Source organism: Paramisgurnus dabryanus, chromosome 17 (assembly GCF_030506205.2).
Source record: "Paramisgurnus dabryanus chromosome 17, PD_genome_1.1, whole genome shotgun sequence".
Lineage (NCBI taxonomy): Eukaryota > Metazoa > Chordata > Actinopteri > Cypriniformes > Cobitidae > Paramisgurnus > Paramisgurnus dabryanus.
The window spans coordinates 9,150,610-9,177,825 of record NC_133353.1 but is presented as its reverse complement, the minus strand read 5'-3'; the positions used below and the strand labels follow the sequence as shown (position 1 = coordinate 9,177,825).

The following is a 27,216-nucleotide window of genomic DNA, read 5'->3' as shown; positions in this document are numbered from 1 at the left end:
AAACAAAATCAAAACTAAAAACTGAACAAAAACTGAACTAAAATAAAAAATTACAAAACTACATAAAAAGTTAAAGGCGGGGTGCATGATCTCTGAAAGCCAATGTTGATATTTGAAATCACCCAAACAAACACGCCCCGACCTTCTTTTGATAGACCCGCCCCACACATATGCAACCCAGGCAACGATGTTGGTTAGTAGACATGCCCCTTACTGCTGATTGGCTACGAGTGTGTTTTGGTACTCAGCCCGACTCTCTTTTCCAAAGCATTTTTTAAAAATCATGCACCCCGCCTTAAATATTTTTTAAAAACATAATAACACTGGTTGGTATTAAATGAACGTGTAAATTAACTTGTGAGAGATCCCCATATAATTTATTTATGTTTTATGAGCGAATATAATTGTGTACACTTAGAGTAATGCTTGATGTATAAACCTGATGAAAAACAGTGAAGAACCGATTCTTGAATAAATCTTAAAAAGTTTGGAATCAAATAGCCCTACTGATGGACTGAAGGCAAAATAGCAGCCAATCACAGAGTGAAACGTCACTGCTGTGTAATGGTATGCATTCTGGGAGTTGTAGTTTGTATTTTGGTCTGTCTGTAACTCACGTGATAATGCTGATATGATGATCATGAGCAGGATGAGATGAGATGATCCTCATTCACACTGTAAATACAAACATACACGGTCACAAACAACATAATGCACAATTCATATCTAACACATTTATTTAATATGGTTAAAATGTGTGATCACTTACACACAAAACGTTACTTTAACACAAAGGTGAACACAAAACTAGACTGATTCATCAGACACCACAACTAGCGTTAACCATTATCTAACCAACAACAAGTCATATTTATCAAATGATGAAACTCTTGCTTTACCGGCAGTAACAGATTAAACAGCAATAAGCACCATTGACAAGCATAACTAAACATGAACGTTACGGACATTCATATTGTCATTTTAAGCTAATGAGAAAATGAATGAACGACTCCCAAGAACGCGTCGACAGACTGCGTGCATGGCACGTGTAAAGTTCAAACGTTTTATATTTAATATACTTTATTTGTTATACAAAAAGTAAAAACTTTTTATTATCACCTAACATTTCTGTTAATTTGTATTAAAATAGATTTGTGATTTCTGTATCGTAGCGAATGAAAACCGCCTGCACCCTGTCAACAAAAACGTTGTATATAGTTCAGATTTTAAAAACAAATTCCTCAAGTAGATAAGGGAACTACATAAAGTGGTAGTCTGGTGTGAATGATGTGGGTTGACCTTACCAACAAACCAGGTAAACGATGAGGTAACCAGTAATCACCGGAAACCACCAGCCTTCTGAAACGCTCGGCACACTTATTCAGGATCTGGCGACACCCGGTGGTCAATGAAAGAATTACAACCAAAAGTCTATTACAGTCAAGCTACACTGAAACTCTGAATAAAGATTATTATTATTGTTGGATAACTGAGTATTAAATCAAATCATGCTAAGGTTCTATTTTATAATTTATCACCTTACAAATGTTTTTAATGAAGTGGGGAGATATTTTGATGTGCTGCCTTTTCTGTCATGTGGATCATTTGTATCTGCAGAGAGATAAATCTCAGATAATCTCTCTTACACTAAACATGAGCAATACTAACAGTGAATCTTAACTTAACAAACAACACTAAATGCAACATACATGAAATGCAGTTAAAGAATAAGTAGGTAAACTACAAGAACAGCAGTAGTGAAACAGAAATATGCAGACTAGGTCTATGTTTTTAAAAATCTCCTCAGACTCTGTGTGGTTTAATGGGCGCACCTAAATCATTCAGCGACAACCACACCTGCTGCTCGAGGGGGAAACTAACTAGTACTTTGTTGAATGAGATGAGTTACATTCATAAAGCATGTTTCTGTAGTACATAACACGTGTCATATTACTGTACAGTGAACTTTGTACATTTATTTCTGTGGTATGATTGTTATGTAATAAAAATATGATTTCTCCAAAAATAATCTCTTAACTTGCATTAACCAGTGAACCATAAATATATGTGTAGATACTGGAATTGTGTTCAGAAAAAAACTATTAAATTTCTGCTGCTGTAAATTCTGTTTGAAATAGATGGCATGTTTATATTATGTAATGTTAATGTTGTGTTTGGTTAAATGTTACTTTGTATTATCTTAAATCATATGCAAACATTTACCAGTGGGTTAAAAGACATTTAACAAAGCTTTAAAACTAGTGTAAACAGTAGTAAGTACTGTGTGCTTATTTAGGTGTGATCAAAATAAATATGTGGTACAACGAGTTTTTAAGAAACTTAAAGTTTGCTGTACAATGTAAGCCCAAAGCTTAAAATAATGATTAGGTTTACTGCTGGTCTGATTAATGAGATATGTTTACTGGAGTATTAAGCGTTTAAGAAACAAATCTGCACTTTCACTGTCATGTTGGTTACATAACTACAAAACAGCTTGGCCCTGTTGTGTTGCACCATTCAAACGCCTTAACTTTAAAATAAATGAATGTGCTTGTGTTGTGAAGATGAACTGAAAATATTTAAATAGGCAAAAGACTTTCAGCAGTATGATCAGTTCAATCATAGACACTTCACCTTTATTTATTCAAACTTGATTATTTACACAAAGACAAAATAAACATGATGCATAGACAAAATGCAGAGCTGAAGGTTTTGTGATCTTACAGAATAACACACAATGAGACCTGACATCGGCTATTGTTGGCTCGCATGACAGGTTTGAGCTCTGTAACAGTCTTCTGTGTGCAGTCTGCAGGATTTTCCCACGTTGTCATCATTTATTTTATCTGTAGTCCAAACACATACAGGTCAGATGAACTAGAGACTCTAAAGTGCCTGTAAAATAAATGTATGAATGTATGAAAGGAGCATTAAAGGTCACCTAGAAGATTTAATATAGCTTCATTTATGTAGTTTCAGCTCAAATGACCCCACAGGTCATTTATTATATAGCATCTACAAAATACCCCCCCACACACACAAACGCACACGCATGCACGCACAAACACACACACGCATGCACAAGCAGAATAGATTTCATTTTTCTTATGCAAAATATATGTATTTTTTCAGGTGAAATATGGCCCAGGCATGTTATTGTTAGATTCACCTCTGGTAACCTTGATTGCTTCAGATGAGTTAGCATAATAAAATCATTTGATGTGTCATCTTTAATATTCCTCCAGCTTTGTTTTTTCACAAAATCAGGAATGCATAATAATCTATATGAGTGTGGATTCACATATATCTAAAATATCTTCTATTTCATAAAAGTGTTCTGGTGACGTGATGTTGTATTTATAGACCCTTCTTTAGAAACCATGAGCGAGTTAGTCAACATTCAGCAATACACCCATAATGCTTTATATTTACACAGAACAAACTAATAACAACAATTCAGTAAACACCCAGTCACTAACACACGTATCATGAATCTAGATGCTTAATTCTTACTTTAGTTTTGAAATGATATACAGCAAATAAATATTTCCAACCGTACTGCTCATGATTTGTCTTATTTGCACGTCTGCAATGTTTAACAGCATGTCTATTTTATTTTATTTCATTCATTTATATTTAAGTAATTTTAGCAGCATGTTTTTTATTTGTAACTTGTGGGTAACTATGGTAACCAGAATCTATTTTTCCTCACAGGTGGGCGGAGCCTCCTGTAGATTGTATCTAATAGGCTACTGTTTTTATTTGGCTTTATTATTTGACAGCATCAGCAGTGATTCATCTCAATTATAGTGAAGATGATTCCCATCTGACAAGAGACTGTGGATTATAGCAACACCCACCTGAAAAACTGCCAACCAACACCATTGAGTTTCTCTGTTTACATACCTCATACACAACATAACAACGTTTTCCTTCTGGTGTCTTCTATGTAAGGTAGCTTCCTGAATATTTACACAGTTAGTTTTATGAGCTTCAACACTTAACTGGAAACGGGTCAGACTTGTAACACAGCTAGTTGATCTTTCAAAACCCACTATTGGACTTCATTACAACAGTAGCCTGAATGTTTCCTTTCACACACAATATTGTAACATATAGTATAAGAAGCTTTTGGCTCAAAAAAAAAAGTTAAATTCTTGCAATGTGTGATCAGTCAATAAAGATCTGACTATGAGCAGGTTAGTGTAATGTTATTGCTGTAAATGATACTGTAAAAAGTCATAACAGTCATCTACAAATGCACACCGAGACACGCTATATGTACATGGTAAACCATTTTGGTTACCTTGTGAGATAAAATGTCAATACTATAAGATGAATTATATTTGATTATCTTCTTTCAATCGTATGTAGAAATGATTCATGATGCGTTTAAATGAAAGTGAAGTTCATGTGAATAAGCAACTTTATGCTCTTTGCATATTGTACATACACTAAAAAAGTGAATTTACCTATATTTTCTCACTTTAAGTGAAAATGTTAATTTGAAAAACTTTTTTTAGGTGTTACCAACTGAAGTATTTTTTTAAGGAGATCCAACTTTCCCTTTTTTACAGTGTACAAAATACAGGTTTAAAGATCTGTCAAGCGCTTCATCTGCAGCAATTAAATCTATTCCACAATGTTTGGACATAGCTGACACCTGAGATGATCTTTTCCTTGTATGACTTTGGTCGATTTTCTGGTTTTGCAAACAAAGGAAACCCCAGCCATAGTAACATTTCCTCCAACTGTCTGTTTCTGTTCTGTCTGTTACCTGCCAAATTATTTTGGGTGTTCCAGGATTTTATCAAAGGTACAGTTTTGATCCTCATGACTGAAAGGGGAATATGCAACCCACTATAATCCTTTACTGATCAAATATCCTATAAATTCTGTTTATAATTTTCTAAATAGCTATTAAAAGAATTGCATTGTGTTATATTTAAGTTTATGTTCATTACAGTGCATCAGCCAATAGTAGCCTAAACTTAATAAAATGTTAATGAAGTTATTAAGACATAATTGTTTGCATCTATTTGTACGTCTGTTGCAGCCTGCTGCTATTTTAATGTGTAAACACACAAACACGCGCGCTCGCGCGCCCGCACACACATGCGCACACACAGACTTGACCTTACATGCACACCTGTTTATCCAGTGTACTCCACACACATGCACACACGCACACAAACACACGCACGCACACACGCGCACAAACACACACAGATATGGCCTGACTTTACATGCACACCTGTTTATCCAGTGTAGGGTGTGGACGGGCAGGTATGTGTATGTATCACCTGAGGGAGGATCTAATATAGACCTATAAATACAGACATGAAAACAAATATTTCACATTGAGAAGCAAGACAAGACACAAGGTAAGAAATATTTTCCATCGCAACTATCTCTCAGTGCGCATCTGTCAAATAAATGAAAAAAAAGAACCTTTATAAAGGATTTCCCTTTTGATGTGGTGGTTGATGTAAACACTAATAAAAATGAATGCAATTGTATAAAATACAATTGTTGAATGTACGCATTTGCTAATGTGCTGATGGGACTTTTTCATTGCGCAGTTTTATTGCATCATCACACTTGATAATCTCAACATGAGTGACGAAAGTAAGTTTGATATTTTATAGAAATAAATGTTGAAGATATCTTTAACGCGTAAATTATCCCAATTAATTCTATTGTTTCCTTTCTTAATTTTTTTCACAGAACCAAAGGTAAGATATAATTTTTTGCTTGCAAATATGAAAACTGCACATAAATGATTCATTCACAAAACTCATTGCTTCATTCTCTTGTATGTAAACAGACATGTGAGAAAGTTCATTCAAGCTCTGGATCAGAGGTGAGAAGAAGATCATCTTTATTTACTGCACACATATATCTGCATAAATGAAATGAAAACGCCTTAATGATATCATTTTTGTCAGACATGCCTATTTCTTAAATATTTTATAAATCATAACAAACAGAGATAGAGTCTTAAAAGCAGATTTATAATGTAATAGCTGGAAGTACCAAACAAATGATTAAAGTTCCTCACCCAATAATATCATTTCTAATTCAGAAAGTGCTGCTTTCTACACATTTCTATACAAAAATAAATAGCTTTACTTGAACTGTGACATTGTGTGCTAAACTTATACTGTAATATTTCCTCATAGGGCTCAGGAGATGAAAGTGGAAAGGTAAAACCAATGCGTATCTCTATTAGATTTACCTGTTCCAATTTTGGCCATTAGGCTTCACTAAGCTCCGCCCACCCAGCCAACTGTTGCTTACATCACAGACGCCCTTTAGAAATGATGTTGAGATTATGTGCTCATCATGGAGTTGTAATAAGAGATTATTCTCAAATAAGATCAAATGTGGATGTCCTTGATGTGATATGTTTTGTGATATGGAAATAAAGGAAGATTTTGTAAAAGAGCACAAAAATTAAATGCATATTTGAATAAAATGTACTTTAAAATGATTAAAGTAAAATCTTTGAAAAAGTCACCCAAGTTGAGATTGGTCAGCAACATTTAAGGCGGAGCTTTGCAGTCCATTACTCATTTGACTGTTTTTTATTGCTAGAAAAAGGGAAAGGGCAAACATGGAAAGGGATGTGAAAAGGGAAAAGAGCACGGAAAAGGTCACGGTCATGGACATGGACATGGACAGGGCGAAGGTCAATGTCATGGTAAAAGTGATAAGGGAAAGAAATGTTAAACACGGAGGAATCCTGCACTGATCGTCGCTGGATATTTAGTGCTCTGTTTAAAAAATTGAAAACTTCTGTAAACAATTTCTGTTTTTGAGTATTTTGAAAATAAACTTGCTTATGTGAATACACTTGCTTTAGTCAAAATTATTGAATCCACACTGGTGTTCATATGAATAAATGAATAGTCCTCCAGTGAGTGGTGAAATTCTTTTATAGACGAAACCAGACAGATTTAAGATTGTATCTGGGGTGTTGTCTTTATAACACGCCCAAACAAAACCAATCAAATAAATCATGTGAAGACAAGTTTTGGCGACAGATCACAATGTGTGCAGCCAGACTGAGACGCTTGTGTACTTTGAAATCTATTTGGAAGGAGCAAAAGCAGTTTAACCAATGAAGAGAAGACCTGGATAGCAGTACACTGGAGTGATGCAAACACTGTTAATGTTAATACACAGTGACACAACTGCAAAAATAAAAGCAACACCATTTCTTAGAGTTCTTAAGAAAAGTGCTAAAGGGCACCTATTATGCCCATTTTACAAGTAGGATGGTGTACCAAAAATGTGGACAAAAAAAAGTTTCAGGACAAAATAACCCTCTTGATTATTTATTATAGCATTATGTCCAAAATGCCCCTATTGGGATATGAGCAAAAAAATCACTTGCTCACCCAACAAGGCTTTCAGTTAAAATCTCAAATTCCTGTGGTTGTGGGCGGGGCTTTATCAATGTGATGTCACATCAACTAAAAAATGAAAACTGCAACCTGACATCAAATGTATCAACTTTTGCTGCTTAAGCTCAATTTGCACTAAAACCAGACTTTTAAGGGCACTTCAGACAACCCCGTACAATCGTCATGAGTGCTGCGCTGAACCTTATGGTAATAGCAGTGTACAATCTTGTTATTTACACAATTTCTTTGGCCTCCTTCAGGGATTTAATAAAAATACTGCAAGACATTTTCCTATATTCAAATAAAGAGTTTAATCCAGTCACTATTCATACAAATGCTCAAGAGTATTTAAACCAGTCTGTATCCCAAAAGTCAGACAAAGGACTACAAACCACTTTTAAATAAACAGAACCATCATGGCCAACAGAAAGACATCATGCAAGAAAAAGACCAGACTGGATGCCTGGACATATAAACAAGACCACTTTAGGACTATTTGGAGTTTATTTTTGGTGACGTAAGAGTGACTTGAGAAAATAAGCAGAGGCACATTTGTCTTTAAAGACTCTTGGCTTCATTTCCATTTATTGCTTAAAACTGAGGTCTCGGCTGTGCAAAAAGGTTTTTAGGAAACTTAGAGATCTTTTACTGTTATGTAGAAGAGTTTTGTAAAGACAGCCCCATGTTCCTGCTGGAGATAAAGTGCTGGAGCAGCTCAAACGCTATGAGGATACATAGCGATTAATAACCAAGTCAGTTAAATGACTGGCTAACTACAAACCCAGTAAAGTCTGGCTAGGAGTAACAAACTTCTATCCTAAACCTTAAATCTGCTTACATGCCATTTTGCAAAAGTGATACAATATCCCATCATGCTAGTAAAGTCAAGTGTACAAAATGTTTGCTTTGACATGTTTCAAGCACACACACCTATTCTTGGGTCATGGTTAGACATCTATTAGACTTTTACTGGCAGTCCAAATTTTGCCTCAAGCCAGAATAGATTGCAGAGTAAAAACAGACATGCGGAAAATGAAACCACAAAGACAGAAGTGCTAAATCTTCCACTTTTATTTAGAAACAAACTATTGTGCCTTAACCGTGAGGGGACCGACGGATGCCTTGCCTTCCCATTGAACATCTAAAAAAAGCAAAGGAAGAAAGTCAATCACTCGCATTTAAAAAGAAAAACTGATAATACGACCTACCTGCAGATGTAGTCTCAGGGCCACACGTGGAGTCACAGCAACCACAAACCTGATCATTACCATCAGCAGCAAACCACCTACAAAAATAAAACTCATGAGATCCAAAACTTTCAGAGAACATAAGTCAGACTGACCAAAACTGACCTATTGCCAATGAAAGAACAAGACTTGTGCTGGGCATCTGTGGATGCAACGGCAGTAGTGGCCCTCAGGAGACACGTGATATAAATCTGGAAGAGAAAAATACGTTAAAGCAAATGTAATAATGTTGGGAGGGACCAAGAACATCACATTACATACAGATGGATTGGTTTGCTGCTTGAACAGGAACGCCTCCAGCTGAAACTGGATTGCGTCGGTCCGAGTGCGAGGCAGAAAATGAGAACTGGACCCGGTGTTCTTAGCATCCACAAAACATCTGAAAAAAACGACAGGTAGCTCAACAGCCAGTCACAAGAATATCCACAAAGAAATCATACAAAATGATTCATACCCATTATTCTCAATGAAGGAGTATTGGGGAGGAACTCTGGGATCAGGCACTTGAGTGGCCACACAGCCATCCACAAACACTCGCAGAGGAACGTGGTTATAAACCTTCACAGAACCTTCAATGTTAATGATGTCACCCAGGTAGTACTGTGCAGAAGGCCTCTGATACATCCAGTCATCTGAAGAGAAAAACTAAGAGTTAAAGCCACATTCACATTACTGAGACTGGCTCGAGACTCCATACAGACCGGTCATGAGCTTCAGGGAGAAGAGCAGAACTTCCTCTCCAACCTCGGTTGAGGAGTAAGGGACCCACGCTGGATTCAAAACATTACTGCTCACATTGTAATTTCTGCAGGTTACAAATAAAAGTTTGAATAACATCCATCAAAGTCAGTCAAAGGTGTACCCCCAAAAAAGAAACAATACCTTTGATAATGACACTGAATGTTAACAGTAGCACCATCGGCTCTGTTGATCATCGTGCCACCGAGAGGCTGAGGGGTGTAGGTGAGCACAAACATGTAGACGAGCTCATCGTTGGTCATCTGAAAACAATTCAGTTTAGTTTCATTGCTAGTAGAAAAACACAAGCAAGCATTTGTTCACAATACGAACCATTAGTACGCTACCACAGTCCTGGAGCGCATATTCAAAGATGAGGATTTTCGAGTCAAAGTCCTGAGCGACCGGAGAACATCCACCCAAATGAAGACCTGATGGATCGATCAGCTGCCCGTTACTGAACAGATCTTGCTTCACCTCCACGAGAATCGAACTCTCTCCACATTGGATGGCAACGCTGCTGGGCGTCACAGGCTGTTTCTGCTGAAAGTCCACTGCCACGTTGGCCTGGATTTCTGGAACCACGGGATACCTCCAGTCCAGAGGCTCCACAACAGCCTGCATCACCTGCTGAGACTGAACACCAAAAGGGTCTTGTGGCAATTTTTTGGTGTCAGACCTCAATGGACCCGGATTCTGGAAAGACATTTGTGAAGGGTTCCAAAGACCTGGAGGCACTGGCACAGATCCTCGGGACGCAGATGAGAGAGGACCTGTCTTCGGTTGCATACTCCTGGGACTTTGACGCTGCTTCAAATTTCGCCAAGCATCACACAAACCAATCACAAGAAGAGTAACAATCACAACTTGATGGAGCTTCATAATTACAAACCTTCAAGAGAAACCACAACAACACGATGGCTTTGTTTGGTCATTTATACTGTTGTCAATTAGGGTTTGGGTGGCTCCTCCCCTTTCTGATTATTCATTAACTTAATGTGCCAACAGACCTGTAGAGTTTAGGTGTTTAAATGACGTCACATCATCACGGGTCTGCGAGCTTTTAGCGAACATTTTCATTTGTGATGACTATTATGTAGGCTATTCAATGTTTTTATAAACACTTTTATTAAGAAGAATTACGAATGAAGTTTAATCAAACGCAATGTTTATGCTACAAACATGTCGTGTAGTAATCTGTAAAGCAACTCCAGTTCTCAAGTTTTTAAACAAACCCTAAACAATCTCACCTGAACTTCAGGATTACTGAAGTTACAGGCAGGCGAAGTTGATCAATTTTTGTATGATTTTTTTCTATTTCGTATGCTGCAATAATTATTGTCACGTTACTGTAGGATTTCACTAAAAAGACTTCATGTGGCAGGCCGCTGACGTCATAGTACCGCGAGAGCGATTCGAAATTAGATTTCCCCGGATGATTTCTCGCGTGCTCTCGCGGTACTATGACGTCATACGACGGACCGGCATGAAGTCGAACACATCTAAACTCTATAGTTCACACTCCACAATATTAAAGTAGTGTTTAAAGTACTCACTAAGGTTCACTATGTCACGTCTAATACAAGTCATGTGTTCTTGTAGAGTAGACAGAATTTTATTTTAGAATAAAACAAGATCTGAAATAATAAGAAGCGTACAGCGCCCCCTAGAGGAATACTGAAGCAAAGTTTGACTGAAGTAAACACAGTTTTTTATGAGTTAGAAACCTCTAACCTCGAATATGTTAGAAAGGATCTTTTAGACGATCTGCTCTTCTGACACAAAGTTAATAGCTTTGATTCACAGGCAAAGTTAAAACATATCTAAAATCTTTTCAGAAATTCTTAGTATTCTTATCATTTTAAATCTCATGAATAGAGTCATTGCGCCATCTTGTGGTATGGATATGTTTGGATATCAGAAAAATAAACATTCTGTAATATTTACTTACTTTTGAACCTGTATAAGTGCACAAATAAAGATAATTTGAAAAATGGTACTAACTAGATTCATAACTAGATAAATCAGATCTGGGGCACTATTTACTGCCATAGAATTATGTTCTCCCACTATGGAAGTCAATGGTGCCACAGATCTGCTTGGTTACAAACATTCTTTAAAATATCTTTACACTCTTTAACTTGTATGTATAGTACAGTTTCTAATCTAAGAACTGTCAAAATAATTATCGTATGTTTTTATGACGATATACCATAGTAGAGGTGTGGGTAATGTACTGTGATATAAAGGCCATGGAATCATTGTTTACCATTATATACCTTCAATATACCATAGTATCACCACAGTACTTCCTTGGAGAGGATGTCTGTTAATGCATTCATTTTTAGCTTGCTTTATACAGTTTTCTTCTAGTCATATATAATATTACGTAATAGACAGAAACAGAGCAATACCTGAATCATTTAAAATATTTATTTTCTGAATGAAAAATATAGCTGTTTACAAAGGGATATAATTTAGCTCTTCTGATACCGGCACATCAGCTGAGATCTCAAACCACACAACCAAACCTGATGAGATTTCATTTAACCTCAAACTTAACATGGTTAAAAGTTAATAACACTCATTATCAGCAGTATAAACAGTATTGTCTATTAATGTACATGTAACACTTGGGAAAAGGGTTTGTAAAGTCCAGTCAGCTCATAAAATGTCTATCAATTTAATTATTTTTATTTCCAGTTCAAATAAAGACTAATGAATGCTATAACTTACACATCACAGCAGTTTCACCATTTCATTGTGCTTTTATTTAAAAACACGTCAAAGATTTTAACTTAAAGTAATGAGGGATAAATGCCAAGAGACGTCACTGGATCAATACAATGTTAACTGTTAATATGCTTATAATTGTGCTTTTAAAGGCTATTTGTGTCTTTTTACAAATTCCATTAAACTTCATGATATGCAGAAACCAGATGCACCATATAGTGTGTAAAACAAAATGATTGTCCTTCACAAAAAAGAAAACACTTCTATATTATAGCATTTAACACAACATGGACACACAGTAGGCACTGTTCAGAACAAAAAATACGGTTTGTGGGTAAATATCTGGGGAAAAAATACTTGGGTCATATCTCAAAACAGAAAATTCAAATATGCATGTAAGAATCTGAAGTCTATGCATTATGTTATTAACCAGTGTTGGTACAACAAATTGTCAATGTATATATTAACAATTGTACTTCAAAATTTAAATACATATTTATTTCACACTAAACACTTCTTTAAAATCATGATTATCAGGTGAAATATGACCCAGATATTTTTGGATCTTAAGAAACAAAACTCATATTCTGGCTCCACACAAATTTAGATTACATTTTAAAGGGGACATTTTTAAGATGTTAAATAAATCTTTGGTGTCCCCAGAGTGCGTATGTGATGTTTTAGCTCAAAATACCTGACAGATCATTTATTATAACATGTGAAAATTGCCACGTAGATGTGAGCAAAAATTTTGCATTTTTGGGTGTCCCCTTCTGACATCACATTTCAATGAGCTATATTTTCACATGCTTGCAGAGAATGGTTTACAAAAACTAAGTTACTGGGTTGATCTTTTTCACATTTTCTAAGTTGATTGAAGCTCTGGGGACCCAATTATAGCACTTAAACATGGAAAAACTCTGATTTTTATATGTCCTCTTTAAACCAATATTATATGTGTTACATTATGTCCCGTCACATCTGCTGATGGAATGTAGCTTATGTTTGTATCGCTTAAGTGTCATTAAAAATGATAAGACCTAATTGTCATTTTAAATACATTTACATATAGGCATTTAAACTATGGCACTACTTAATCCTTCAAAACATTATTTCTTTTTGTTCCTCTTACAAACACGATGTATGTAGTTTCACAGTGTTTTAAGACTTTAAGTAAAAACATGATAGGATGAATATTCTTTGGTAGACCATCATCATGTTTAATGTGGTGAGCTCAACAATAAATCGACCGTACTCGCGTGTGCGACGCTCTTTGGTGTGTTGGGTTGGAGAAAGCTGGTGGAAGCTGCAGAAATACAAACATATCCCTAATGCAAAAAGAAAGCCTTTCTGTTTATATGAGTTTCATATACAATTTGAATACATAATATAGTAAATTATTTAAAGGTTGTGTCTGCTATCACAAAGTAAACTGTCCCGTCTTTGGCTTGAGACTCAGTAAACCATACCGGATCATACATCTCACGAGCTTCAACACGCCACATAACACTGCATGTGATACTTCATTTCAAGAAACCGTCACACTCCTGGTACACGGGTATCGGGATTCACCAACAAAAGTAAATCTCACGAAATCTGCTATGAACTCGTCTGGGTCACATTTCACCCCACAATAAAAACACAGAAAAAAGAAATTACATTTTGCTTAAAAAGATTTCATGACCTTTAAAACGGTAAACATTTTGTGCATTGTGACATTTTCATGACAATTTTACTTCATAATATAATTCTTAGCCATAATGTAATTAAACTGTAAAGGACTTATACATCATTATTTGATGTATTGCATTAAGATTTAATTATAAAAATCTAATTACAGAACCATTTGAAATAGCGCTTAATTGTCATGAAAATATGCCAATGTCAAAAACAGGAGGTCGCACACCGGGCAAGAAGCACTGCGCAATGCATCTAAAAATCAAACAGATTATTTTCTATGAATGTACACACACCGGTGACATCCCAGCCGCACCACAGAGCACTCAAATAGTTTGTTTAATAACGTTAAATAACATCAAATTTTCCAAAACCGTTAGCGATTAACATAGGCTGCTAATGCATATTTTTAGGGGTGTGGCGATAAATCGTGATACAGACCAATAATACCTGTCTGATATCAATTCTGAATGGCAAAGGCGATATTATGCACAGCTCTCTCATGTCTTTGATAAGTATCTAAAATCACTTCCCTTCAAATTGCACAAATTTACATTGCGAATTAAAAATACAGCCAATGGAAATTGACATCGTAATGTCAATTTGCGCAACTTAAAGGGTAACGAAAACGCAGCTAATTATAAATATTCTTTATTATCATGAAAACACCTGAAAAGGTTTGATGAACAGAGATATAAATATGCATATAACCATTTTCTGAAGATGAGCATGTAAATGGTACTTCTTTTGCGGCGCACATTAAGTTTCTTCACAAGAGCGCCCTCTGGCTTTTGGATGTAGCTGCATTTCGCTATAATTCATTGAGAAGCACAACAAGCAAACTGCATGAATTATCGTTACACCACCACACATTTTGCAGCTGGAAGTGATAAAGCTTGCCCTATTGTAGGTGCATGTCTGGTGTGCGAGTTGCCCTTCATGCAACATAGCACTTCTCGCTCGGTGTGTGACCTCAGTAATGCTACTAAAACCAGGGTTAATGCTACATTTAGTATGTGGTATTCGCGAGATTCACCTTAAACTTCCCACCTGTAATCTTCACAATGTTTTCCCGCTACACCTTCATGTAAAAATAATATTTTGAGTAACCCAGTAAAGAGGATGAAACGCCATATGATGTAACAGGTGCAGCAGGAGTGTGCTTTGCTATATACAGCAAAATAAAAAGTGCCGAGCCCACACGTGTAATTGTGTAAAGCCCACGGTAAAATCCTTGTATAATACTGGTAATAGTGAGTGAGTCCACTGCGTGTGCGCAGAATCCTTCATACTTGCCCCGGCTCAAGTCCAGGCCCTTCACTAATACTGTGAGCGAGCGAAGCAAAGGACGCTGCCGGTCTGAACATCCCACAATCCCATGTACAACAGCGGGATGAGAGATCAAGATTGGAGATTGCGGTGCCGTCGCTGAACTCAGATCAGTCTGGAGTTTTTCAGGAACTGAATGAGGACTTTGTAAATAAAGGTGTATTGTGAAAGCGTCTGTACCATCATCATACGCTGATGACGTAGCAGGTTCAGAACCGTTGGGACGTCCAGCATCTGTCAGGAGACAAAAACAATAATTGAGACATCAGATTACTGCGGTCAAAAGCAACAGAGACCGGCCATACTCTCTCTCTCTCTTAAAAATGAGTGCTTCCACTTTACTCTGGTAACACAGGACATATGTACCTCATTATGTTCCAGACATGCTATCATGATCTCAGACAGAATGACCACACCAGTGCGTCCCACCCCAGCGCTGCAGTGCACCAGAACCGGCAGATTTGTGTTCTTTGGATCGCTGGAGCTGTTCGTGTGTCGTCTCACTGACTGGATCTCTTCCAGGTATGCTAGGACACAGAAATACAAACATTTAACAAAGCCACACACACAATAAAATGTATGCATGTTGGGTTTAGATAAAAAGTGATTCTGTCATTTCAGGTTGGGGACATTATCCTAAACAACCACTACAAAGCTAAACCAAAAGTTAATTGTTATTAAACTACACACATTCACTTTCTGTTTTGAAGAAACAAATTCCAAACAAAGTACTCTGGTTGAAGGGTTTAACCCATTTACTCCTAAACACCTGCTAAAAATGCCTATTATAGTTATTCTAGGATAAATACCCTTATCTCCTGAAAACCAACAACTTAATATATCTGAGCCTCTGTAGCACTTAGAAACATGAAATAAAATGCATTTTAAAGGCGCCCAGCATCAAATGGAACAGAAAGGTTTTGTACTAACAGAGAAACCCTTTGAAATCCTCTGGGCAGCCGTGGTCGGGCCAGTCTGTGTACTGGAGATGCCAGACGGTTCGCTCTTGCCCCGTCTGAATATTTTTGATCTTCAGGCCCGTCGTGGCGTAACATCCAGAGTCTGTGCGGAATCGTGTGGTGATCTTATAGCGTCCGTATGTAACGGTGTTGTGGCGAGAGCCCAGACGAGGCCAATAGCGGCAACTCTTTTCCCGACCTCCTTCCTGCAGAAAAGAAAACAAGGTGCTTTAATGGTGTAGAGGAAAAACTAGTTAACTTAAGCCATGTGTGGCAACCAGTTTAACAATCACCTCCTCTGCTGTAACCATGCCGATGATGGCGACTCCTTGTTCCCAAACCATTTGCCAGAAGTCTTGGCAGGTGTTGGAGAGAGGACCCTGAGATGCAATGTAACTCCATTCCTTACCTTGAACCGTAATCTGAATACAGAAACAGACAACACATCATATTAAGACACGCCGGTTAATCCAAACCACATCAGACTACTAACATGGCTTGGATTTGGGACAAAAAGTTTGGTGTCAAGAATTATTTCACGTCACTTGCAGTTCATGGATTTAAACTGGTTTTTGAACTGGAGTTTACCCTGATGTGAGATGCATTGATGTATCCCGTGTTGTTCTCTTTAGTGGGCACGAGCTCCACACGCGTGTCATCGTAAGGCAGAACGTCCTGGAAACGGTTCCTTTCGTTGTTTTCTTGCATCAGAGCAATGTTGCACACACAGTTCGCCCGTTTCTTGGGTATCTGCTCGTACTCTGTGAAGACCAACTTCTGCTCCACGCGATGCTCCAACATCTTACACTGCACACAAAACACACACTTAATCCATCATGCCCATCACAACACAACACAACAACAGACAAAACACACAGGTAATCCATCATGCCCATCACAACACAACACAACACAACAACAGACACAACACACAGTTAATCCATCATGCCCATCACAACACAACACACCAACAGACAAAACACACAGTTAATCCATCATGCCCATCACAACAACAGACAAAACACACACTTAATCCATCATGCCCATCACAACACAAGACATCAGCAGACAAAACACACACTTAATCCATCATGCCCATCACAACACAACTACAGACAAAACACACACTTAATTCATCATGCCCATCACAACACAACTACAGACAAAACACACACTTAATTCAACATGCCCATCACAACACAACTACAGACAAAACACACACTTAATCCATCATGCCCATCACAACACAACACATCAGCAGACAAAACACACACTTAATCCATCATGCCCATCACAACACAACAACAGACACAACACACACTTAATTTATCATGCCCATCACAACACAACTACGGACAAAACACACACTTAATCCATCATGCCCATCACAACACAACACACCAGCAGACAAAACACACACTTAATCCATCATGCCCATCACAACACAACACACCAGCAGACAAAACACACACTTAATCCATCATGCCCATCACAACACAACTACAGACAAAACACACACTTAATTCATCATGCCCATCACAACACAACTACAGACAAAACACACACTTAATTCATCATGCCCATCACAACACAACTACGGACAAAACACACACTTAATCCATCATGCCCATCACAACACAACACATCAGCAGACAAAACACACACTTAATCCATCATGCCCATCACATGACAACACAACACAACAACAGACAATTTACACACTTAATCCATCATGCCCATCACAACACAACAACAGACAAACTACTCACTTAATCTATCATGCCCATCACAACAAGAGACAAACTACACACTTAATCCATCATGCCCATCACAACACAACAACAGACAAAACACACACTTAATCCATCATGCCCATCACAACACAACACATCAGCAGACAAAACACACACTTAATCCATCATGCCCATCACAACACAACACATCAGCAGACAAAACACACACTTAATCCATCATGCCCATCACAACACAACAACAGACAAACTACTCACTTAATCTATCATGCCCATCACAACAAGAGACAAACTACACACTTAATCCATCATGTCCATCACAACACAACAACAGACAAAACACACACTTAATCCATCATGCCCATCACATGACAACACAACACAACAACAGACAATTTACACACTTAATCCATCATGCCCATCACAACAAGAGGCAAACTACACACTTAATCCATCATGTCCATCACAACACAACAACAGACAAAACACACACTTAATCCATCATGCCCATCACAACAACAGACAAACTACACACTTAATCCATCATGCCCATCACAACACAACAACAGACAAACTACTCACTTAATCTATCATGCCCATCACAACACAACAACAGACAAAACACACTCTTAATCCATCATGCCCATCACAACACAACAACAGACATAACACACACTTAATCCATCATGCCCATCACAACACAACACAACAACAACCACAACACACTTAATCCATCATGCCCATCACAACACAACTACGGACAAAACACACACTTAATCCATCATGCCCATCACATGACAACACAACACAACAACAGACAATTTACACACTTAATCCATCATGCCCATCACAACACAACAACAGACAAACTACTCACTTAATCTATCATGCCCATCACAACAACAGACAAACTACACACTTAATCCATCATGTCCATCACAACACAACAACAGACAAAACACACACTTAATCCATCATGCCCATCAGAACACAACAACAGACAAAACACACTCTTAATCCATCATGCCCATCACAACACAACACAACAACAACACACTTAATCCATCATGCCTATCACAACACAACTACGGACAAAACACACACTTAATCCATTATGCCCATCACAACAACAGACAAACTACACACTTAATCCATCATGCCCATCACAACACAACACAACAACAAACAAACTACACACTTAATCCATCATGTCCATCACAACACAACACAACACAACAACAGACAAACTACACACTTAATCCATCATGTCCATCACAACACAACACAACACAACACAACACAACAACAGACAAACTACACACTTAATCCATCATGCCCATCACAACAACAGACAAAACACACACTTAATCCATCATAACCAACACAGCGCAACAACACACACTTAACCCTTCAAAGTCTAAGGGGTTTTAAGTCCGCCTGGCACTATGTTGACATATTGGCTTCTGGAATGGTCAATATTGATAGCAGAGTGAAGAGAGACATATTTCTGGATTCTATAGACTCTCAGCTACAATGTGGATGCATTGACAATACACTTCTTGAGACACTTGTGTGTGTTCTAATATGATATATCACCAAGAAATACAAAAACAAAAGTTAAGTTTTTTTGTTTTTATTATATAAAAATATGAAACATAAATGAATAAAGGATTTTACAACAAATATTTATTCCTCAAAGGCTTAAGAACACCTGCAAATAAATTGGGTGAAAAAATATAAAGAAACAAAAGAACTATTTACGTATGGTGACCGTAGTCACCATACGTTTTTATTTGAAAACACAGAAATAAGAAAATATAAAGGGAACAAAAATGTTCATTTGAATGGAATATTCTGTCTCAATTTACTAAACATCCAAAAACCACCCCTAGATGGCACCCTGCACTGCATTTGAAAGACTTGAAAGATTGATGTACTTTTCTTACATGTTGTGCCACATATGCGCGTTACATGCGGCCAAAACGCGCACATTTGATGGCACACATTATTTGATTACTGCTCCGTTATTTCTGAAAAGCTAAAATAAAATAATTCTACTAAAAAAACGATACAATATATATTAGAAAATATATTATCAGCAATATAGCATTCATAATACTTCTCAAATGGATCGATTCCGTCCAAGATTTGATCCTCTTCCTCCGAATCAAACCTGTCTGGATCAGATCCATTCTCACTCTCATCGCTGTCGGCAAAAAGCATTTCAGCATTTCAGAGAATCTTCGTTGTGCCATGTTTTCATTGAAAATAACCTTTCCAAGTACAAACAAGCGTATCTGATATATCTCTAAATGTGCGCGTCCAAAGACCGTGTATGAAAAAGTTGCGTCAGCAAACAATCCGGGAATCCCAGGTGGAAATGATTCCAACCCCCTCCCCTTTTTTACGTTCCTAGGCCATTCTGACATCATTTTTTGTTTTTGGTCTGTGATTGGTTCACACACAGATCTGTGATTGGTTCACACACCCCAACAGCCTTGCATATCATTAGATAGAATAAAGTATAATTTCCTTGTTTTGCGGTAAAATACTATAGATTTGCACTAAAATACTGAAGGCTTATCATTCGCGGAAGTCAACACTGTCTATGCAGACGAATGTCAGCTTTTTCATAAAAAAAAAGTAAGTTAATACCATAATCCATTCCGAAGTTATTAATAGATATATCAGGGGTGCGCACTTTGACGCTCTAGAGCGTCAATCGACTTAGAAGGGTTAATCCATCATGCCCATCACAACACAACAACACACATCATGACCACCAAAAACACACAAATACACACACACTTAATCCATTATGACACGCACGCACAAGCGCACGCACACACGCACACACTTCACCCATCATGCCTAGCAAAACCATAAAGACACACACACACAACCTACACATACCAAACACTTCATCCATTTTGACACACACTCACACACACACACAAGCACACGCACAGTCGCATACACACATTCACCCACCATCACTACCAAAACCACACAAACACACATGCAACATAAACAAACTACACACTTAATCCATTATGACACACACTCACATTCACACACACACAATCACCCACCATCACTACCAAAACCACACAAACACACACGCAACATAAACAAACGTCACACTTAATCCATTATGACACACATGCACAAGCGCACACACACATTCACCCCTTCATCACTACGAAAACCACACAAACACACATACAACACAATCCATTATGAATACCACACTGCACACTAACTTCACACATTACAACCACCACAAAACACACAAACCCAAACCATTATGACAACCACAACAAACACACATGAACAACACATTACAGACATCATGACGAGCATAAAACAAACACACACAAACACACACACTTCAGCCATCATGAATGATGATTTCACCCATCAGCATTGAATGTTTTATCACGTCTCACCCGCTCGTCATTGGATGTGTTCTCTGAATCGTCTTTAGTGTCATCAGGTAAAGGTAATCTGGCCACAGTCAGGCCATTCAGAGCCGCCAGTTTCATGGGGCCGACCTTCTTTACATCTGAACGTCCCTTCTTCATACCCTGATGATAAGTGAGATGATAAGAGATGGAGAGAAAAAGAAAACTGAGAGCAGTAAAGATAGACAGCGTTTAGCACCGATCTTCACAGGAATGCGGCTGTCAGGTCTGAACGACTCGTTCAACAGCATTCTTCACCTGACATGTGCAACGTGTTTGGATCCACCCAGAATACAAAAGACCCGACGTGCACTTTATATGAGATGAAAACTAAAATAGCAACACTTCATATAACAGAAGCAGCTGGATTGAACTAAACCTTAGTGATCATCATCATCATCATCATCATATCTGAATCATTCAATAGACAGATTACCTGGCTCTTAAAACATTCATGAGGGACACAACACAATCTAAATATGAACTACATCTGAAATAATAAATACAGAGACAACATTACAACATTCATGGGATGAGAAGAAAGCATTAAGTTCCTGGAGTGATGCTAATTTTGGATTCACGTCAACGTAATTTTAACTTTCTGGGTGGCAACACACAATGTTTTAATGTGTATTGTATTCATCTATTCTTTACATTACAACAAAGGCATTAAGTAACCCAAATACCACAGGCATAATAAGAGTTAAACACAATCTAAACAAAGACTTAACAACCAGGAAACAAATGAACTCAAAGATGACGTGTAATGTAAAGCATCAGCTACAGATCAATCTACATTAAAACTTCTCTCAAATTCATGTCAACAAATCTATCAGCACATCTTTCATAAAGACTACTGATATCTACAACAATACACAAGTTAACATTAAAAGTTATAAGATAACGTTAAAGGGCACCGATTAAAGGATTAGTCCATTTTCTTAAAAAAAAGAAAAAGAAATCCAGATAATTACTCACCACCATATCATCCAAAATGTTGATGTCTTTCTTTGTTCAGTTGAGAAAAAAATATGTTTTTTGAGGAAAACATTCCAGGATTTTTCTCATTTTAATGGACCCCAACACTTAACACTTAAATCAACACTTCACAGTTTCGAAGAGTTTCGAAGTACTCTAAACAATCCCAAATGAGGCATAAGGGTCTTATCTAGCGAAACAATTGTCATTTTTGACAAGAAAAATAACAAATATGCACTTTTAAACCACAACTTCTCTTCCTCCTCCGGCTGTGTGACGTAATTGCGTAGTGACGTAGAAAGGTCACGTGCACATCTATAAAAAGGCACATTTGCAGACCATTTTAAAAATTAAAAGTGCAGATTTTTTATTTTCTTGTCACAAATGACAATCGTTTCGCTAGATGAGACCCTAATGCCTCATATGGGATTGTTTCCTTTGAAACTCCGTTGAAAAAAACTGTTATGTGTTGAGTTAAGTATTGGGGTCCATTAAAGTCTTTAAGTTTTCCTCAAAAAACATAATTTCTTCTAAAGTGAACAAAGAAAAACATCAACATTTTGGATGACATGGTGGTGAGTAAATTATCTGGATTTTTTTTTTAATAAAATGGACTAATCCTTTAAACAAAATCCATTTTTACAAAGTGTTTGGACATAAATGTGTGTTGGCAGTCGGGGTGGGCGATTTGACCAAAATCTTATGTTAACTTTGTATAAATAAATGCATGTATATATTTAAGAAATGTTTACATGTGTATACATTTGTATATTTATGTATACTTTATATTATATATAAATACTTAATGTATAAATATATAAATTTTTTCTTAAAATTATTCATGCATGTGTGCATATTTATATATACACATAATTATAATACACAGTTCACACACACATATGATATAAACAAAAACCTTCATTCTGCTATAAATTAATCACAATTAATCGTTATGCATCCCTAATCTGAATACATTAATACGATCCATATTCATACTATATAATACATACTAGGACTGGGCAAAAAAAATAGATTTTTCGATTAATCGTTTTTTAAAACATGGTCGATTAAAAATCGATTCTCAAAGAGCAGAATCGATTTTTGTCATATTTATTTCCGCAAACATTGACCGGAGGAATGGAAGCATTTTAGATTTCGCAAGCAAGACGTGTTGTGGCTTTTAATTTATTTTTATTAATTACCCACTTGTAAACTGCTGTTCACTGTTCTTTTTTATTAATATAGTATGTGTATTAAATCTATATTCATTGAGTTGAATCGAGAATCGAGTATAAAAACCTACCTGAGAACCGGAATCGAAAATTTAATCGAGAATCGGAATCGAATCGATTTGATAGCTTGTGAATCGAAATCGAATCAATCTGGAACATCTGAATCGATACCCAGCCCTAATACATACTATTTTAACTGTACTTCATCTTATTCAGTACCTACTATCACAGTATGCGATTTCGGACACAGCCTCAGACTGTATTTACATTTAAAGGTACAGACACGAAAACATTGCAATTTTTGGGCATTTTGCTATAATGCTAAAATAAATGATCTATAAAGTGTTTTGAGCTAAAACTTCACAGACAAATTTTGTGCACACCTGAGACTTCAATTGAGATCTTGTAAAAATAGTCATTATAGCTGCCCTTTAATAAATAGAAAACCAAACCAAAAAGAAAGTAAACAGGTTCAATTCTAAATACTGGTGAACTTACCGGTGGTGGAAGACCTTCAATGTTTCTTCTCCCAGATGGCACATCAGAGACAGGTCTTTTAAACATGTCCCTCTTGTATTTCGATCGTCCCGGGCCGCTCAGATCTCCTTCAGATACGGAGGGCACCATGTGTCCAGGCTCTGGAAGAGCGGGCAGAGGACTGAGAGAATGGGGCTGGTATGAGAGAGGGCCCGTCAGGACCGTGTCCATGCTGTGGCTGAAAGGGTAAGCGGGCGGATCTACGAGGGATCGAACGATGGGTGGCAGGTGATGCTCGGGTCCGCCCACAGCATCCTGGGACTGCGGTGTGTGCCGCCCGCTGTCGTCTTCAAACTCCTCTTCCTCACCGCTGCTGTGTACCAACATCGTGGCATCAGACAACGACTTTTTGTGGCCGTAGCACACGTCTTCCTTGATGGTGGCCTCCTCTGGCTTTGTAACCTCCAGAACGATGTTGATATCAGAGTTGGGCGTGGTGGGAGACATCGGCTGGGGGACGGGAGGCGAAGTCTCGGCCGCAGAAGCAGATACCTGTTAACGGTTGAAGATTTTGTGTTAAAACGTGTAGATGCTAAATGCAGCAACAGGTCACTGCTTACGTTTCCAGCACTTTTATGCCAACTTTGATATTATTATTATTATTTCAATGTTCATGCAATGTGATGAATATTAAAAAATTAAGATAAATTCATGAAAACTGCATAGATGAAAAATATGATAATATCATCAGGCAAATGCAGTGCAGTAGATTTAAATAATGTTGCATGCCATAGACAAATCAGAGACATTTTGGGACAGTTTTTCCAGTGGGTGGTACGACGCGGCTCAGCACGACTCGCTTTACTTTGGATTTTTGTCTGCCATTTAAAACCGGTTTTGTATAGTTTAATACTGGGATATACTTTATCTTTTGAAAAAAAAAATGCTTTGCATGTTCTGGGATGTGTCTATTGCAGAAGCCAATATATGAAAGTAGGAAAAAAACTACAGTAAAAGGTCTGGTGTCAGCTGCTCACCTTTCTCTCTTTGAGCCTCATGTTCTCCAGACCGTATGCCAGTCCGGCAATCTCGATGGAGTTCCTCTTGTTTATGTGCGGGCGACGTGTGGTGATCAGGGGCTCGCTCACCTCCTGCAGCGAGTGTGCGACAGGCAGACTGTCTTCCTGGAAGGTCTGCACCGAGTGGTGAACGCGCCGCGTGATCAGGTCCGGGTTACTGCTGCTCACGTACAGGTGACGGGACAGATCCGGAGTGCTGTTGGCAGGTCGAGGGTGAGGGTATGGATAAGGGGGCGGAGGCCAGTACACCTGATTCCTAATGATGTTGGGTGGCGGGTATTCTTGGGCCTGCTGGAGTTGGACGTTCGTGAGCTCCGGGACGCTAACGGCACCCACTACCGGGCGTCTCTCGGTGGGGTACGGGTAAGGAGAGGGACTGTGGAAGCTGTAGTTGAGGTGGAACGGGTACTGTCCCGCCCCGTGCTCGCGGATCTCGGGCTGGCTGTACACGAGCGGATCGGGTCGACTGTAGGCGTAAGAGTTGCCGATGTTGAGGTTCCGCATGGAATGGCTTTGACGCTCGGCAGGCGGTACCATTCCGAGGTTCTTCTGCCTCATGACCGTCTCGTAGTCGGGCGTGGCGCGGTAGGAGGGCGGGATCAGAGCGCTGTGGCGGTGGGATGGCACATAGTCGGGCCGCATGAGGTCACTTCCTGTGATGCTGGGGTTGGAAGACATAGGTGATGGTTGCAGGTAGTGCTGCGGGTTGTTGAGAGAGCTGGTGCTCTGGGCGCTGTACACGCTGCCGTTACGAATCCTTCCGTTGTACTCGTGCGGCGAGCGGTCCAGACTGGTCTGAGAATGGTAGTAGAAACCGTTCTGATTGTTCACGTAAAGGTTATCTGTAGGAAATCAAGCAAATGTTAGGTATAACACAAGCAGGACAATTGTTGTAAATATGGTGAAGCTGGTTGTGGGAGATGTTTTACCTTGTGAGGATGTGTATGGTTCATTATAATGACCATTAAAGTGCATCTGCGGTGGCAACATGTACGGTTGAGGTTTGGGCTGCACAAAACATAAGCAAAGAATTATTCAGTTGTTTGATACCTTAACTAAAAACCAATGAGCTGTTAGACTGTTTAAGACATCACAGGCACGATCCTGTCCTAAACAGCATGGTAACCACGCTTCTAAGATTCAAAGGTAAATTTCAAAGCAGAATTGCATGTATGCTTTGCAGAGAAAGCAATCCCAGAATGCACTGCAACACATTTTACTGCATCTCTGATATATGGCACAGAAACTAAACTCCAGCTTTTACACTGAGAAGTTGAACATCCTTAACTCTTTCCCTGCCATTGCAGTTATCTCATCAATTAGAAAAAAAACTTACCCAGCTTATAAAACACAAATTCTAACGAAAAGTCCTTTACAAAAATGCAATTATTATATTAATATTGGTATTTTTGAAGAAACCTTCACATATTTGAGAGGTGATAAAAACAACAAATGAACGAATGAAGATAGGATGAAACTATTTTCAGCTAAGGGTCTGTTCTTTCATTTAATATTGTATGTTTGGTAACACTTGATTTTAAGGGGTGTTCATAAGACTGACATGACATCTTCATAATCATAACACGGTTCATGAACATGAAGGAGATTTTATGCACGTATGACAACTGTCATTAAGTATCATTCACTCAATTATGTAAATTTTAATTCAAAGATGACATTTATTGAGATGTCTTTGTTATGACAACTCGACATAATCAAGATAACATAACTTGTCATAAACATGACATAGCAGATAAATTATTAAAATTAAGAAACTACCTAGCTTTATGGGTTAACATTACAATAAACTGCCATTGGCTGTCATGAGGCCATTATAACTGTGTCACTTTTACCATACTAATTGAACTTGTCATTAAAATATCTTTAAGTGTTAATACTCTTGTCAAATTGTTTTATAACAGCTTCATGAACGTCATCATTTCAGAATTGTTTTGTTTCCATCAGGTGTTAGGGAAATAAAATCAATCATCCAATAATAAAAATAATAGTAATAATAATAATAACAATTGATAAAATTATTATTTAATGCATCTGGAGAAAGATTCACCTAAAATTAAATGAAAACAGTACAATGGTGGGTAAAGTCATGCAGTGTTTGGTCCATGTAAATTAAAATGTTAAT

At 37.8% G+C, this 27,216-nt stretch overlaps 3 protein-coding genes across 4 annotated transcripts in view; 1 reads left to right on the top strand and 2 right to left on the bottom strand.

Annotated features, from left to right (window-relative positions):
* The first annotated feature begins 5,238 nt into the window (after positions 1–5,238).
* LOC135737084 (uncharacterized) lies at positions 5,239–6,855 on the top strand. The gene is made up of 5 exons (XM_065255126.1): positions 5,239–5,384; positions 5,583–5,735; positions 5,828–5,863; positions 6,183–6,206; positions 6,598–6,855. Exons 2-5 carry the CDS (start codon positions 5,655–5,657, stop codon positions 6,730–6,732), a joined length of 276 nt encoding a protein of 91 aa, XP_065111198.1. The 5' UTR covers positions 5,239–5,384; positions 5,583–5,654; the 3' UTR covers positions 6,733–6,855.
* A 1,607-nt stretch (positions 6,856–8,462) lies between these two features.
* On the bottom strand, positions 8,463–10,317 carry LOC135736708 (zona pellucida sperm-binding protein 3-like). Its single transcript, XM_065255109.1, has 8 exons — positions 9,728–10,317; positions 9,539–9,657; positions 9,358–9,461; positions 9,111–9,288; positions 8,918–9,035; positions 8,762–8,847; positions 8,618–8,694; positions 8,463–8,550 (listed from the first exon to the last, which is right to left on the bottom strand). The coding sequence occupies exons 1-8, from the start codon at positions 10,274–10,276 to the stop codon at positions 8,495–8,497; spliced, it is 1,287 nt and encodes a 428-aa protein (XP_065111181.1). The 5' UTR covers positions 10,277–10,317; the 3' UTR covers positions 8,463–8,494.
* A 1,492-nt stretch (positions 10,318–11,809) lies between these two features.
* The window catches only part of ptpn21 (protein tyrosine phosphatase non-receptor type 21), a 29,453-nt gene continuing 14,046 nt past the window's right edge, over positions 11,810–27,216 (bottom strand). For both annotated transcript variants that reach the window (XM_065255082.1, XM_065255083.1), the window contains 9 exons: positions 26,003–26,081; positions 25,032–25,915; positions 24,016–24,546; positions 21,293–21,430; positions 16,681–16,899; positions 16,386–16,514; positions 16,064–16,298; positions 15,500–15,660; positions 11,810–15,367 (listed from right to left, as the gene is read on the bottom strand). In XM_065255082.1, the coding sequence (XP_065111154.1) occupies positions 15,239–15,367; positions 15,500–15,660; positions 16,064–16,298; positions 16,386–16,514; positions 16,681–16,899; positions 21,293–21,430; positions 24,016–24,546; positions 25,032–25,915; positions 26,003–26,081 (2,505 nt within the window). In that variant the 3' untranslated portion in view covers positions 11,810–15,238. The remainder of the gene's footprint in view (positions 15,368–15,499; positions 15,661–16,063; positions 16,299–16,385; positions 16,515–16,680; positions 16,900–21,292; positions 21,431–24,015; positions 24,547–25,031; positions 25,916–26,002; positions 26,082–27,216) is intronic.

Coding starts and splice junctions, on each gene's coding strand:
- LOC135737084 (XM_065255126.1), top strand. CDS start 5,655: ATGTTGAAGATATCTTTAACGCGTAAATTATCCCAATTAATTCTATTG. Junction 5,736..5,827: donor TTTTTTTCACAGAACCAAAG/GTAAGATATAAT, acceptor GTATGTAAACAG/ACATGTGAGAAAGTTCATTC. Junction 5,864..6,182: donor ATTCAAGCTCTGGATCAGAG/GTGAGAAGAAGA, acceptor ATTTCCTCATAG/GGCTCAGGAGATGAAAGTGG.
- LOC135736708 (XM_065255109.1), bottom strand. CDS start 10,276: ATGAAGCTCCATCAAGTTGTGATTGTTACTCTTCTTGTGATTGGTTTG. Junction 9,658..9,727: donor ACTGTGGTAGCGTACTAATG/GTTCGTATTGTG, acceptor AATTGTTTTCAG/ATGACCAACGATGAGCTCGT. Junction 8,848..8,917: donor AGCAGCAAACCAATCCATCT/GTATGTAATGTG, acceptor TTTCTCTTCCAG/ATTTATATCACGTGTCTCCT.